This window comes from Asterias rubens, chromosome 11 (assembly GCF_902459465.1).
Source record: "Asterias rubens chromosome 11, eAstRub1.3, whole genome shotgun sequence".
NCBI classification, from domain to species: Eukaryota; Metazoa; Echinodermata; class Asteroidea; order Forcipulatida; family Asteriidae; genus Asterias; species Asterias rubens.
Window position 1 is genome coordinate 15,377,914 of NC_047072.1, and position 15,593 is coordinate 15,393,506.

At 40.3% G+C, this 15,593-nt stretch overlaps 1 protein-coding gene across 1 annotated transcript in view; it reads right to left on the bottom strand.

The window, feature by feature from the left end:
* Positions 1 to 937: 937 nt before the first annotated feature.
* Positions 938 to 15,593, bottom strand: part of LOC117296415 (zinc finger MYM-type protein 3-like) — a 28,358-nt gene continuing 13,702 nt past the window's right edge. The window contains exons 11-21 of the mRNA XM_033779321.1: positions 14,976 to 15,284; positions 14,278 to 14,377; positions 13,465 to 13,645; positions 12,878 to 13,059; positions 12,443 to 12,511; positions 11,673 to 11,909; positions 10,904 to 11,230; positions 9,929 to 10,069; positions 8,670 to 9,437; positions 7,837 to 7,975; positions 938 to 4,208 (exon numbers count right to left, since the gene is read on the bottom strand). Of these exons, the coding sequence (XP_033635212.1) occupies positions 4,016 to 4,208; positions 7,837 to 7,975; positions 8,670 to 9,437; positions 9,929 to 10,069; positions 10,904 to 11,230; positions 11,673 to 11,909; positions 12,443 to 12,511; positions 12,878 to 13,059; positions 13,465 to 13,645; positions 14,278 to 14,377; positions 14,976 to 15,284 (2,646 nt within the window). The 3' untranslated portion in view covers positions 938 to 4,015. The remainder of the gene's footprint in view (positions 4,209 to 7,836; positions 7,976 to 8,669; positions 9,438 to 9,928; positions 10,070 to 10,903; positions 11,231 to 11,672; positions 11,910 to 12,442; positions 12,512 to 12,877; positions 13,060 to 13,464; positions 13,646 to 14,277; positions 14,378 to 14,975; positions 15,285 to 15,593) is intronic.

Sequence of the window (15,593 nt, forward strand, 5' to 3'; positions counted from 1 at the left end):
AGTACAATTTCTTATTTGAGTGGGTCACCAGCCACAACAATGTAAACTTAACATAATTTTGGCTGGTAACCTGTTTATGCTAAGCAATACTGTTCTCTGCTAAGCAAGTTTTTGTGCTTACAGGCTATTATGAAATTGAGCCCAGATAGACACAGATAACTACACACATATTTCTAGTTTACATAGTACCAAATAATGAAATCTGAAATTAACATGTACTGCTAATCATGTACTGCACAATGACATAGCTTGAGTACGCTGGGTGCTGCACAATGACATAGCTTGAGTACGCTGGGTACTGCACAATGACATAGCTTGAGTACGCTGGGTACTGCACAATGACATAGCTTGAGTACGCTGGGTACTGCACAATGACATAGCTTGAGTACGCTGGGTACTGCACAATGACATAGCTTGAGTACGCTGGGTACTGCACAATGACATAGCTTCAGTACGCTGGGTACCTTTAGAGCAAGCATAGGTGGCATTGTTAACCTTGTAACTAAAACTCTTGTATGCTGGACTGGATAAGTTATCGGAATGTAACATCAATTATCACATTGAGTTAATCCAAATAATTGAGTGGGATATATTTCAAGGTTTTAATAGAGCCCTTGCATTAGCTGTCATCTTTAGTGACAAACAATTGAATCGTGCACGCGTGTTCCCACAGCGCACAACTCTCAGCCAATGATGGCTCTTCATGCATGCATGTTTTAATCAGCGATAGCGGCCAATGGAAGGGGTCTATACAATTGTCACAAACAACATCAAAGTTCACTTTTCGGAAACCAAAAGTTTGTGAGACATTTTAAAAAGCTCCGACACAAAAGTATTGCAGAGTATGTTCTCATTGTGTTAACTAAAACTTCTTATGTGCTTCACTCTTCCGTTAATCAAGTAAAATTTGTAATAAATTTTCTACATTTAAACCCAATTTTATGACATGCTAAATTTTTAATGATCTATGATGTTCCAGAGCAGGTGGAAATTGACAAACATTAAGTAAAACAAACCAAAAATAAGGATACAAGGTATGAAGTATTTTTATAGTCTTTGCATTTCGCCTAATCTAACACATGAACTCACAAATCATTACTAAGTAAAATAACTAGTTTTTACAATGCAGGGCATTTCAATTTGGTTACTCAATTACACTAAATTCTTACAATTATGTCTGTTTCATCAAGTACTGAAAAAATCATCTATCCCTTAAATAATTTAATGGGTTTAGCTTAACTTAATATACATCTTCTTGATGAGCTATTGGTAAAAAAAAAACCTTATTGTAAACAATAACCATGTACAAGAACTAACTACAGATACAACTGCGAACCTGGGCATAATATACACAGAAGCTTTGCAGTAAAAAACAATTTACAGGCAACCAGTTCTTGGCGATCTCAAAGATTGAAAACGCTTCATGCTTCAATTGTTTTGGGGAGTGTGAGGAACTGTGGCCCATGTCACATGAGGCAATTTACAGGCAACTATTTCCAGGCCATCTCTAAGAAGAAAAGGGCATTCATGTTTAAATTTTCACATCATTTTCTTTGCAGTTTTGCGAGTCATTGTTTAAAAAAATGCTGTGCTACGGAAAAGTTGCTCTTTCATAAAGTGCAGTTTGCCTCTAAGCTTCTAAAGAAACTGCCCTGTGTAATAAGGCCCCGACACCGAAGTGTTCCTTTGGCACACCTGGAAATTCATCTTTAAGAGGGCAAGGCCATTATCATTTTGCAAAGGTCACTTCCATTGAAATCTTACAAGTCTACAGGAAATGTCTTAAGGGGCACCAAGGCCAGGGCAAACAGAAGCCAGGGCAAACAGGCCTGCCTTTGCATTAAATGCAGTTATTATTTGCCTGTAAGTACTGTGGAACAATCCTCTCTTCTGCTCCCTCTTGGGAGTGGCAATTGAGTACGGTTTCAAACAGTAATACACATGCACATCTTTCATGAACTTTCACCCCTAAGATAAGACCCTTGGTTTAGCTGTGTGATGAACCTACGTATATGAAGTCTATATAAAGAGTATCAATACTTCTTCAAAGTTACCTTTAATACATTACCAGTCTCCGCAACTGTAGTGATTCCAAGTATATTTTGAACCAGTAGCACATTTACAAATCCTGCATTTTTAAGCTGAACTTCTTGAAGAAAATTGGTCAGAAAAAAAGTGAAAACACTGTACAGAATACAAGAGTATGACTGACGACACAAAGATGGGTCCATGGTCAAAAAGCATAATAAAAGCAACTAGAATACTAAGAAAATCAAAATGTCAAAATATAAAAGAATTTAGCACAACTCAAACTTGTACCCATGAAGGTCATCCCATTGTTTTGGGTTCACTGATGTGTCCACTATAAACATCAGTTTGTATCAAGTGATTCACAATTAATTCATTCATTAATCAAACCATAGAACAGTTAGTGAAATAAGCATAGATGGTTAGCCTTAAGCCCTTACAATAAAAATGTTGACAGCTCTCCAATGAAACAGATCAAAAATTGTGGCTTACAGGAGACAACACAGAAGAAAAACTCCTCATTTACAAAATGTACAAATGCACTTTAAACTTGAAGCCGCATCCGCCTTATCGGCTGTGGCTGTTGCTAAGGTATGGGCCTTCTATACTTTAACACATGCTTATGTCAACTGTAGCCAGCAATAAGCAGTTTGTGAGTTAGTTTTGAATAATGTATGGTACAATGACTTGCTTGGTCACAAGTAATCGCTAAATTTGATTTCCTCAGACTATAGAGACTGTGAGACAGTCTTATGATTTAGGACAAACTTTTGCAGAGTTACTAAAGAACACCCATACACAATTGTGAATGAATGTGTATGGCACAATGGTATCAGGGTTTGCTTATCTGGAGGTTGCTATACAAAGCTTGCCCTGAACCATTTTGACATAGCCTCCATAGTCTAAGGAATTCAAATTTAAGCAGCTTACGTTTAGCAGCCTTTTACACTAAAAGAGAATGAGGTATTACTAATTGACAATAATAAAATTTACAATTCTTGTTTCAACATGTTTGGTTTTTAAGAAATGTCTCTAAGGGTCGACACAACTAAGCCCAATCTCAGCCGTTCGGAATGACTCTGGAGCAGATTGGTTCAAGATGTTGATTCTGTCGTGAGCCGAACCTAATGCAAAATGTATTTTAATGTACAGTAGGAGAAATGTAGCTTAATAATGCTTTAATTTAGGGCATTCTTCTCCAATCCGCTAACATGGGGCTTTTATATGGCTCCCATACTGTCAACTACACCTTAAAACAAAAACCTTTTTCCTTTTTTTTTTACGCCAAAACGATCGTCTTTTGTTGACCCTGTTGATAATACAAATAGTAGGATGGAACACCCTATTACCATGGTACTAAGCACGTTTTTTTTTATCAAAATAAAGCATGTTCAGCAACATATGAAAAGTGTCCTGCTATTAATATTTGGTGCATTGTTTATATCTCCTGCCAATACATTCAGTTTGCCTGTCTGAAAATAAAACTTATTTGGATTGACCAAGAGTTCCACCTAGTCTATTTGGTTTGGGACGGCTCTAGAGCACTTGTCTGGAATGGGTTTAAGACAGAGCCAAATATGATGCTGTGGATTGCAATAGCGCCCGAGACACTTTCTAGCTCACTACATTATCACACAACCGGATAGAGCCTAAAGCCAAAGCCTAAGATATCTTCTTGCTTACTATTGAAGTATCATCTTCTTTAAGATGCCATCTGCTGTAGGCTTTTTGTTTTTCTGTTATTGAAAATCTGTCTTGTTCAACACAAATGTTAAATGTTTCCTAATTTCAAAATGCCCTCGTTAAGGATTACCTCTGTCTGCAAGCACTAAATTGAAGATATCAAAAGCCAATCTGAACCATGTTGACTAAGGTCCTGTGATAGATATCTATAATCCATTTAGTAAAATTAAACAAACGATCTTCCAAGTTGACTACCATCTGATTGGTTGACCCTCAGCCAATCAACTGATAGGTGACCTGCTCTCTAGTCATCAAGGTCATCACTTGCCTCTGCCCAAGTATCATGAATATCAGTCACCATCAAGATACGAGTCAAGATCTTATTCATATCATGTTGACCAAGAGGTGCACTGGAGTACCATACTGGGCTGTCTGGAACACAGGATCGCTCCGGTACAAGGTAGAATAGATCAGTGTTACTACGCACTGAGTCAGGGCTGTTGGGCATAAACACAAATCATATAGAAGAGTTACTAGGGTAGGAAACTAATTTAACCCTCCTACTATGTGACTAGTCAATATCATCCACTGTGGTTGTGAATGCTAATTGTAGTATGCAGCCCTCCAATCGGATGCTATTTAGTGAATGCCTCACTTTTACATGGGCCCAAATTACAGGGTTTGTCCTCAACTGTTTCAGTGACTGGCCATCTGGATGTTAGCTTGTCATTTCACTGGTCCATCAGCCTTTTCACTGGTCCATCACCCTTTTCACTGGTCCATCAGCCTTTTCACTGGTCCATCACCCTTTTCACTGGCCTGTCACCCTTTTCACTGGTCCATCACCCTTTTCACTGGTCTGTCACCTTTTTCACTGGTCTATCCCCCTTTTCACTGGTCCATCACCTTTTTCACTGGTCCATATTTAAAATAAAATAGCGGTGCTTTGCAACACTGACCTAGCCAGCTGGACCTCGCACTGACCTAGACAGCTGGACCTCGCACTGAACTAGACAGCTGGACCTCGCACTGACCTAGCCAGCTGGACCTCGCACTGAACTAGACAGCTGGACCTCGCACTGACCTAGCCAGCTGGACCTCGCACTGAACTAGACAGCTGGACCTCGCACTGAACTAGACAGCTGGACCTCACACTGAACTAGACAGCTGGACCTCGCACTGACCTAGCCAGCTGGACCTCACACTGAACTAGACAGCTGGACCTCGCACTGAACTAGACAGCTGGACCTCGCACTGACCTAGCCAGCTGGACCTCGCACTGAACTAGACAGCTGGACCTCGCACTGACCTAGCCAGCTGGACCTCACACTGAACTAGACAGCTGGACCTCGCACTGAACTAGACAGCTGGACCTCGCACTGAACTAGACAGCTGGACCTCGCACTGAACTAGACAGCTGGACCTCGCACTGAACTAGACAGCTGGACCTCACACTGAACTAGACAGCTGGACCTCGCACTGAACTAGACAGCTGGACCTCACACTGAACTAGACAGCTGGACCTCGCACTGACCTAGCCAGCTGGACCTCGCACTGAACTAGACAGCTGGACCTCGCACTGAACTAGACAGCTGGACCTCGCACTGAACTAGACAGCTGGACCTCGCACTGAACTAGACAGCTGGACCTCACACTGAACTAGACAGCTGGACCTCGCACTGACCTAGCCAGCTGGACCTCACACTGAACTAGACAGCTGGACCTCGCACTGAACTAGACAGCTGGACCTCGCACTGACCTAGCCAGCTGGACCTCGCACTGAACTAGACAGCTGGACCTCGCACTGACCTAGCCAGCTGGACCTCACACTGAACTAGACAGCTGGACCTCGCACTGAACTAGACAGCTGGACCTCGCACTGAACTAGACAGCTGGACCTCGCACTGAACTAGACAGCTGGACCTCGCACTGAACTAGACAGCTGGACCTCACACTGAACTAGACAGCTGGACCTCGCACTGAACTAGACAGCTGGACCTCACACTGAACTAGACAGCTGGACCTCGCACTGACCTAGCCAGCTGGACCTCGCACTGAACTAGACAGCTGGACCTCGCACTGAACTAGACAGCTGGACCTCGCACTGAACTAGACAGCTGGACCTCACACTGAACTAGACAGCTGGACCTCGCACTGACCTAGCCAGCTGGACCTCGCACTGAACTAGACAGCTGGACCTCGCACTGAACTAGACAGCTGGACCTCACACTGAACTAGACAGCTGGACCTCGCACTGAACTAGACAGCTGGACCTCACACTGAACTAGACAGCTGGACCTCGCACTGACCTAGCCAGCTGGACCTCACACTGAACTAGACAGCTGGACCTCGCACTGAACTAGACAGCTGGACCTCACACTGAACTAGACAGCTGGACCTCGCACTGACCTAGCCAGCTGGACCTCACACTGACCTAGCCAGCTGGACCTCACACTGAACTAGACAGCTGGACCTCGCACTGACCTAGCCAGCTGGACCTCGCACTGAACTAGACAGCTGGACCTCGCACTGACCTAGCCAGCTGGACCTCGCACTGAACTAGACAGCTGGACCTCTCAGAGTGAGGTTTGACTGGTCCTTTGGGGCCAAAGCCAAAAGTGGTCATCCTGAGCTCTAAATTTTCAAGTCTTTCATTTGGGTGAAATAAGTATGTAGCTATGTAGAGTAATATCTAAAGTTTCAGGATTAAAAAAAGAAAATGAGATATAGTCTCCTACAATGCTAATTATGAAGTGATTTAAACGAGAAACGAGCGCTTAGAGTGCAACAGGACGGAATTATTAATTAAAACTATAATACCTTAACTAATAATTAACAGATTTATCAGTTTAGTTATTTTTGTATGTAGACTAGCTGGTCATGGAGCACATGTATCTAAACCAAATACTTAAAATAAGTTGTTTAATTTATGCGAATATGCAAATCTAAAGGTATCAATTCTGTCCTGTCGCATTTTTTAATCTATTAATTAGTATTCAAATGCTTAATTTTGTATTTATTTGTATGAATTCTTCCAAACTATCAATGACAAGTGTGTTTGACACTTTAAGCATATTTGCTTTCAATTAATTCCTCCAATTAACTTAATGAGGCAATCCGTAGTGTTCATAACAGGACAAAAACAAGTGCGACAGGACGGAAACAGGTGCGACAGGAGAGGAAAAAGTGCGACAGGACAGAATTATTTAGTCAGTTTCCCATTGTATGTTTTGTTTTTATATGGTTATTTATACACTGGCTTAAAATGGATTAAAATAATTTAATTAGACCCATTTTTATAATGGTTTTAGTTGATTAAAACCATGTGAATGAAATTCCATCCTGTCACATTTCCATCCTGTCGCATGTATATCATAATTAATCTTCCATTAATTGAAAGAAAGAAACATGCAAAATAAAATCTTTTTCTGTAGGTTAGAGTAAGACCTTCGTTTTTGAGCAGTGCGATCACGCTCACGCTCCTACCGCGCTCCTGGGGCTGTTTTCAGGTGCGCGATCGACAGCGCTCCTCTTCGATCACAAAAGCATATTTCACGCCAGTCATTGTTACTTTGCGTGCGACAATAAATAAAAGAAACATTGAACGCTAGAGGTCGCTTTGGAACGATACACTAGCTTGATATTAAACGCCCTCTATTGGTAAAATCTTCAAACATATGTTTCTATCGATCCCTCCTGTCGCGCGAATAAATTTGTGTTACTATGGCAACAAACTAAATACTATTCAATTTTTGTTTGGAGCTTGCTTGGGTCAGTTGGTTCCTTGTTTACACACCATAAATTAATTTGTGTTTTAATGGTTCTATTATTAAATGCACGAAAATACTACATCAAATTCCGTCCTGTCACACAAACGATACTTTTGGCTTTGGCCCTTTGGTGTTTTATCTGGTATTTGGTTATAGCGGACTTTTGCTAAGCCAGAACGCCGAATTTGATTCTTGCTACTGAGGCAAAATATTGCACCAAGGATAAAGAGAGCAGGAACTCGCTTTCACAGAAGAGTGGACCCTCAGGTTTGGTTCTCAATTCGGAACCGGGTAACGGAAGGAAACTGCCAAGCTTAATGCCAAACAGGTTCCTGTAGTGTGGTTAGGTTTTTACCATTTAGAGAGATAGAATTCATAGAGTCTGACTGGACATCTTAGTGGGTTCACTACATTCTCTGTCTGCTCCAGTCGAACCATTTCTGCATCACTGTCTTTATCACGTTTCCTCTTGCCTCCAGTTTCTGAGGATCCAACTGTACAATAAATACAGCCAGTATTATTAATATAGCACAACATGAGTATTATCAACAGTTACCCCTCCTACTGCTTTACCACTCAATATTGCCCACTATGGTTTGAAAGATAAGATTGTGCCAGAGTGCAATATTCATATGGTGTGGTGAATGCATATAAAAACAGTACTCAGTCAACCCTATGTCTGACCGTTCATAACTATCAACTGTGGCGTTGCCATCCTGCAAAATCAAACAAGGTGGTGAATACAACTATATACAGTCAACCCTACTACTGTCTGACCATGCAATACCAGCTATTGTTGTTTTTAGATGATAGATAATAAAAAATAAGTCAACAGTTTTTTGTATTATTGCAAATCTTGTATCAACACTTTTACCATTCGTGTATTCACTTGATACATGTACGGGTTCATCCTCAATGAACAGTTTGGAGGATTTATTTCTAAGGGAACAATACCCTTAGAAAACAAAAAGAAACTTAAATCCAATTTGAAAAGAGAGCACAAGAAAGCTTATGTGCTAAACTCGGCTTTGTATAAGACTGTGAATAGTACAGTCCACTGCTATTGCAGAAGACAAACATTGGACACACAAATCCAGTCTCCGTTTGACCTCAGTGAGGGTGCTGAGCTTGCAACGCCATTTAACAAAGGGAGTAAACGTTATTTAAGAGCGAGTTGGTTCTACTTACCCTTCTTGCCTGCTCCAGGGTAGTATCTCAAGAACATAGCGCGACCTGATCCCATCTTACGAATATGCTTCTGAATACGGCAGAATGCCAACGCTTTGTGATTCTCAATGGTCTTCAACTGGAAATGCTTAGCGTTGAAGTAAATCAACGTGCTGAGGAGAATGTACGGAGAGTGCGCCCCCAACTGTTTAGCATTCCATAACGTCTCCTCATTTATACGGGAGTTTAAGATCACACTGCTTAAAGGATCAATGTTAATCTTCCAGTGTTTAATCTCTTCATGTAGGAGATCAGTAAAGCGATGGTAAATCTCATCAGTGAAGATATTGTCTGGACGACCGCTGTTTGAGAGATAATGTTGAATTGAGAGGAAGATTAGATGTAAGATGTCTGGTGGATACTTAGATCCATCTGGCTGTGAAGCTTCTTTACACATCAAGCACAGTATATACGCTAGCTCATCCATACTGATCTCTAAGATATCTTGATTCCATGTTAAGCCCGGCTTATCTGACATCTCCGTTTTCTTTGTGGTGATGAAGTGGCTGTATGCATTCAAGCCAATGCTGGTCCGAGCATCCTCTTTGCTTTTCTTCAACTCAACAACTGGCTTCTCAACTTCCACCGGGACGGGTTCCTCCTCGAGACAGGCTTTCTTGTTTCCACGGCTACGTCCACGTCGCCCACTAGGTTTGGCTTTGGAGCGAGTAGTTGGGGGAGGTAGATCAATTTTGGGTTCTTCAACGGTATAAAGACTATCCAAATCATCTACGTGAAAAAAAACACCAAAATAGTTATCAAATTTGAATGTGGAGTCATGCTTCTTAACCCATTAGCCTAACATTGTTTATATTGTGCAACTTCCAATGGTTCCATGTATACTTTTGTAACAGGTAGTATACCATTATATTACCAACAAGCAAATGAAAATGATTGGTCACAAAGTTTGGTATTCGATTGAACTCAACAAGATAACAGAAATAGGCCAAAACAGGTTAAAACAGCTAAAGAATGGTTAAAAAGCTTTGCCCTAGACTGATTGGAGAGAAATGCAACAAAGTAAATGATGTTTATTGGTTGTTGATCAGAGCAAAAGAGTAAAAACAATTTTCCCAATCTCAGAGATGGGTTGTAAAGTTAGGACTTGGTAATCGGTGTGAACTAAGAACACAACCAACTACTGGGCATTTTGGATTGGAATGTTATTGGCTAAATTCTGACATCTTGCCCAAACAGAGAGTATTTCAAAATCAGCTTACCTTGCAGATCATTGTTGGGTACCTCCTCCATTACTTGAGCCATATCGGCAGCCATCTTAAGAATATTTTCAGACAAGAACTGCGATGACATCATGTCTGCAGCATCCTCCAATGCCATACTACTCAACTCATCTCCTCCACCTAAAACAATAAACAATGTATCCATAATGAGGCTGGAGGGAAAATAGTCTGGTGTACTGGATTATGAGCTTCCTTATTTCAAATCCCAAAATAATGCAGATGATACTTACATGATAAGCTGGGAGCTTCTTAAAACTAGTGATCCAATGCCCAATGTCCAATGCTTTAAGTACCCTTTCTTGGTGGTCATAGATGGTGTTGTAGGCGTGGTTTAGACTAGTTGGTTATTAATGTTCTTCACGTCTACAACCCCCTCTATGACCACCAACAAAAGGGTTTGTGACAACGATATTGTCAAAAACAAATTCTTCTGGAAAAAATAACACATCGCAGAGGCACAGTATTTCGTTTTACTATCGACATGAAGTGGGTTCAAATGCCACCCAAGTAATTTGCCTGTAGATTTTCACAGGACTCAGCCGTCGATTTCACAAAGAGTTAGGACTCGTCTTATCTTGAGTTAGGACGAGTAACTAGTCCTAACTTAGGATTTATCTTAAGGTGTGCATGCTACAGTGCAGGGTTGTGACTCGTCCCAAGTCCTAAGATTAGTCTTAAGTTAGGAAGAGTTTTGTGAAATTGACGGCTGGATTGTAAAGTGCTTTACACACATTAGTGTCGGGTAAAACTAAATTGAAAATCTATTGGAAATGGTTATTTATGAAGGTTGGTACATACGGCTTTGTTGTACCTCAGTAACTGTGAAGTTTGATTGGTCGAGAAGTTTGATTGGTCGAGAACCAATCACGTGCCGTGCAACAAATACGCATGTACCACGGCTGCACAGTGTAGCAGGTAACAACATTTGTATAATGTATGAAGGATGGTACATACCAAGAGCTTCTAATGCAGAAAGGTCAGTAGAAGCCGCTTCTCCTTGTTCTGATGCCTGACTGGATTTAGAACCAGCATTATCTACTGCTAATGCATCAGCTAACATCAATAACTCTGCTTCTAAAGGATCAGATGGGATCCTATCACGAATTTCTTTAATGGTTTCAAGAAGCCGGTCAGCATTGTTATGGGCAACGGGAAGAAACATTGGTATGGGTACAGGAACAGGTAGGGTGATGGGATGAGGGATTGGTAGTGTGTACATGTGCATTGGTACAGGGACGTAGATCGGCACAGGAATTGGAATTATCAACGGGAGTATAGCATCTGTAATAGACAAAAAATACAAAGCTGTGTTAAGTTCAAATGAAATGTTTACAGTAACTTAACACACTTTTAGTATTGAGGTGTTGAAGCTGGCAAACATTGATCAATTCTTCAAGAAATGGCTTCATTTCTCCCAAGACTTTTCTCACTAAGACCTTGGGCACTGCAAAACATGGACAAAAAATAATACATTCCAAAGTTCACACTTACAGAGATTTGCATTGCATTTGGTGCTTTGCTCAAGTAAATTGGTGTTTTTTTTTAATTTTTACAACAGTTCAAAGAGATGAGTGTGAATAATGACATCTAGTTTAACGGCACCTTGTAATAACATTAATAATAATAAGCATTGGGAGTTTTCTTGTGTTAACAACTTCTTATTTGCTAACCACAAGTTTTTCAACGAAAAAGAAAAAGAGAAAAAAAAAGGTTAATTTCTTACCAGTCATGGTTTCCTTGGTGGCAGTAAGAGGTCTGCAAGAGATTGATTTGGTTTGAGTGTAAGGTTTAACAAGAGTGACTTTATTCTTCATGATCTTAGGAGCTGGAGGTAAAGGTGTCGGTGGTGGGGGAGGAGGAAGTACTTTAGGGGGAGCTGTAGTAATCTGTGTTTGCTTGTGGCATTTCTTGACGATGTAGGATGAGATGCCAGCTTTCTGAGTGCTGTTCTGAGACAAGACTGTAATGTCAAAGGTTCAAAAGGAAATTAATGTTAGGTCAATCTTATATCAATTAATAAAGAGGAAATTGGTTTACAGTAAAGTTAAAGAAGTGAAATTGAGTTAAAGGGACATTACAGAATTGGTAAGAAATAAAATCGTCTAAGATCACAGATTTACATAAAACTTAGTCTAATGATGATGATAGTAGAAAACATCCCTTGAAATATTTCTGTCTGAAATGTCATATTTGATGAGAAATACATAAAACTAATTTCCTGTGTGGAGTTTATCGCTCAGTGAGCATTTTATTAATTTTTTGTTTTAACTAAGTCAAGCAAAATGGAAATCGTTTTTTTTTTAGTTTTTTTTTAGTTGTGACCCAGATGGTCGATCGTTCTCAAACTTCTACAGATTTGTCAGTTTATGTATATGGTGAATTACATAAAAGTGCTTACACTGCCAACAACCGTTTTGGTAGCCAAAAAACCCAATTTTGTATGTTCCTTTAAAAAATAAGGTGTTAGTTTTCAAGGTGATGAGACTGACTTACCAGTTGGTTGTTGTTTCTGTGGAGCAGCTGCTAAGGACATCACGTTAGTTATCACAGGTGTAGTCGTTTCTAGCAAAATATCAAATATACACAGACCGGGTTATAGACGATTCTCTGATTGGCAGTTGTAGTTTCATTCCAGAGAGCACAGAATCTGTCAAAGTCTCAGATCCATCTTAAGATGAGTTAATAGTATCACCATATCGGTTTGGATTTTAAGCAAAGTGTAATAACACTTTGCTTAGCAATTAAGATTGATACACAGTTAAGATCAATCTTAGCTCTATGTGAAATCAACCCCAGGCCTAGTAATAGCAAAGGCTGAGAAATAAAACCTGTGCTTCAGGGAGCTAACGTAAGCAGAAATCGTCTGCTTACAAGCTTTATGAAGTTGGTCTATTAAGCAGCATTAAGACCTGATATGGATGTACTTACTGGTTGCACTTTGTGTATACTGTGTAGCAGGTATTGTAGCCTGTGTCTGTGTACTCATATTAGGAATATTCTGCTGAGTGTAGAATAACAGGAGGCAATGCTGATTACAAACTCTCTTCATTTCACCACGCCATACAAAGCTCTCTGCAAGCTTACGTCCAGTGCACTTACAACCATCACATCTACAACAAAGTAAGGTCAGACAAGATAGTACTTGGGTTCATAAAATATTCTTTATCAAGTAACAGCCACGAGGGAAGCTGACTGGGCAATAGACAGATCCATTAAGCTCCGCCCCATTGCATATTGACCAATCACAACCCATTGCACAACCAAAAGTCCGACACTATAAGGTCTGACATGCGTGCGCATGTGCTTGGCGCGTGCGGCAGAGTTGTGCAGAATGGCCAATTGGAGAGGCTCATGTGTTCTTGCTCACACGTTTGCCTTGGGCAGAGCCTAATGGATCGGTGTATTATTAAGTAGTTAATGTCAGACAAGCGGATGTGCACACAAACAATGTAATGGCCTTGTTTCTGACCAATAACTCCGCTACTGACTTGACTTGATAACATAACAATACTTACTTGGCACCTTTGCTCAACCATTTATCATACTGTGATTTACAGGCCACACTGCAGAACTTCTTCTTATGGTTGCCATACATACGTTCCACTTTACTACGGCATGTTTGTGCACAGTAATCGCATACGGTACATCGTAGTCCTAAACGTTGGGCAAACTGCTGCTTGAATAGTAACTTGCAGCCTGAGGGAATCAAAATAAAAACTTTACAATAATAACGGAACCAAATTCTTCACAATCCTTTTCAAAAGGGTGTCTAGACTGCAGGCAAAAATAATAACTCTTTATCGATGTAACAAACATACTACTCACAAAAGAAGTGGGCGTTGAGTTGCCATGGAGGCCGGGGAGTATTTACGAGGATCTGGGAGAGTCTTTGGCAGACAAAACTTGCTACTGACTTATAATTATGTGCCGGGTACTTTTTTGCAACTATGTATCAGGAAATGCACAGATAGAGCCGAAAGCTAGAGCAGATAAAGCACTTACATTATACAGTCCTCTAAAACTGTTGGCAGGCTCTATAACCAACACTATTATGACTTAAAGTTTGCCTCCACATACAGTGGCGTTAGCTTCAAGTCATCTGCTTGCTACTTTAAATGGTTATGAAAAACCTAGCAGATTCAATTTCAGAAAGCTGCTCAAGCACAACAAGTTGCTAAGCACAACAAACTGAAGCTTACCAGAATAAGATTACCAACCAAACTATCGTGTCAGACCTTTCTGACAAATGACATTTTAACATCAGTTCAAAATATGAATAATGTTTTCAACCCAGCTTTCTGACTGCTGTGGTCAAAGTTGATACCGACCTTCACTGCAGAAGCTCCGAGCTTGACCAGAGAAGTAAATCCTCTCATGTAGAATCTTCTCTAGATGACAATAATCACATTCTACGACCACAGAGTTCACCTGTAATCACAACAGTAGAATACATTACAATAATCACATTCCACGACCACAGAGTTCACCTGCAATCACAACAGTAGAATACATGACAATAATCACATTCTACTACCACAGAGTTCACCTGCAATCAAAACAGTAGAATACATGACAATAATCACATTCTACAACCACAGAGTTCACCTGTAATCACAACAGTAGAATACATTACAATAATCACATTCTACAACCACAGAGTTCACCTGTAATCACAACAGTAGAATACATTACAATAATCACATTCTACTACCACAGAGTTCACCTGCAATCACAACAGTAGAATACATGACAATAATCACATTCTACTACCACAGAGTTCACCTGCAATCACAACAGTAGAATACATGACAATAATCACATTCCAGTTCAAGTACCCAGTGTTAACAGGTCTACTCCAGTATCCTTAAAAAACATGTCTGTCAGGTTTCTGTTTTTGTTTCTGAAATTTGTTTTCTTGTATACACGTCTTCTGACATTTTTGTTACTTGGGTTTGAGATTGTCACGCTAAAACATGAGGGTATTAAAAGTGCTTTGTCTTTAAAAAAATTCATCATAAAAACCTACCCTTTTGAATTCATCCAAGCAGTTCTGAGAGCAGAAAACGTTAATAACCGATTTAAAATCCAACGGCAGGGGTTTATTTGAGAAACCCCGATGGCATTGGCTACAGGTCAGCTGTAGAACCTCCTGTGGTAAGGTGACTGGAGGAACGTTGAACTGGGCTTGGAATGCAATCACGCAGGCATAGGAGCAGAAGTTACGAATACTGTTATCAGACATGGTCAGATGGTATTGAGGGCGCTGTTGCTTAGAGCAATGGTCACACTTGTTGCCGGATTGACCACGTGTATTCCCTTGTGCGGTTGGTGTCGGCTGAGAAATAAAAGTTTGATTTGTAATATTTTAAGAAATGCATGGCTTTCATCAGTTTCACTGCAAAAATATTTGATCCTTAACTAAAAATTAAATCTTCCCTGTTAAAGGCTGTGGATTTCACCCTCTGGACCTTCCATGGAGAAGATAACAAATTCACTTTTACTTTTTTTATTTCCATGACCCAATCTAGCACACAGCATTAAACAATTTGTTTATCTCTCATGGGGCAAATACAGGTAACAACACTCAACAGTCACTCATATAATTACAATAATTGTCAAATTAGTTGTAAACTTGAAGAGTTTC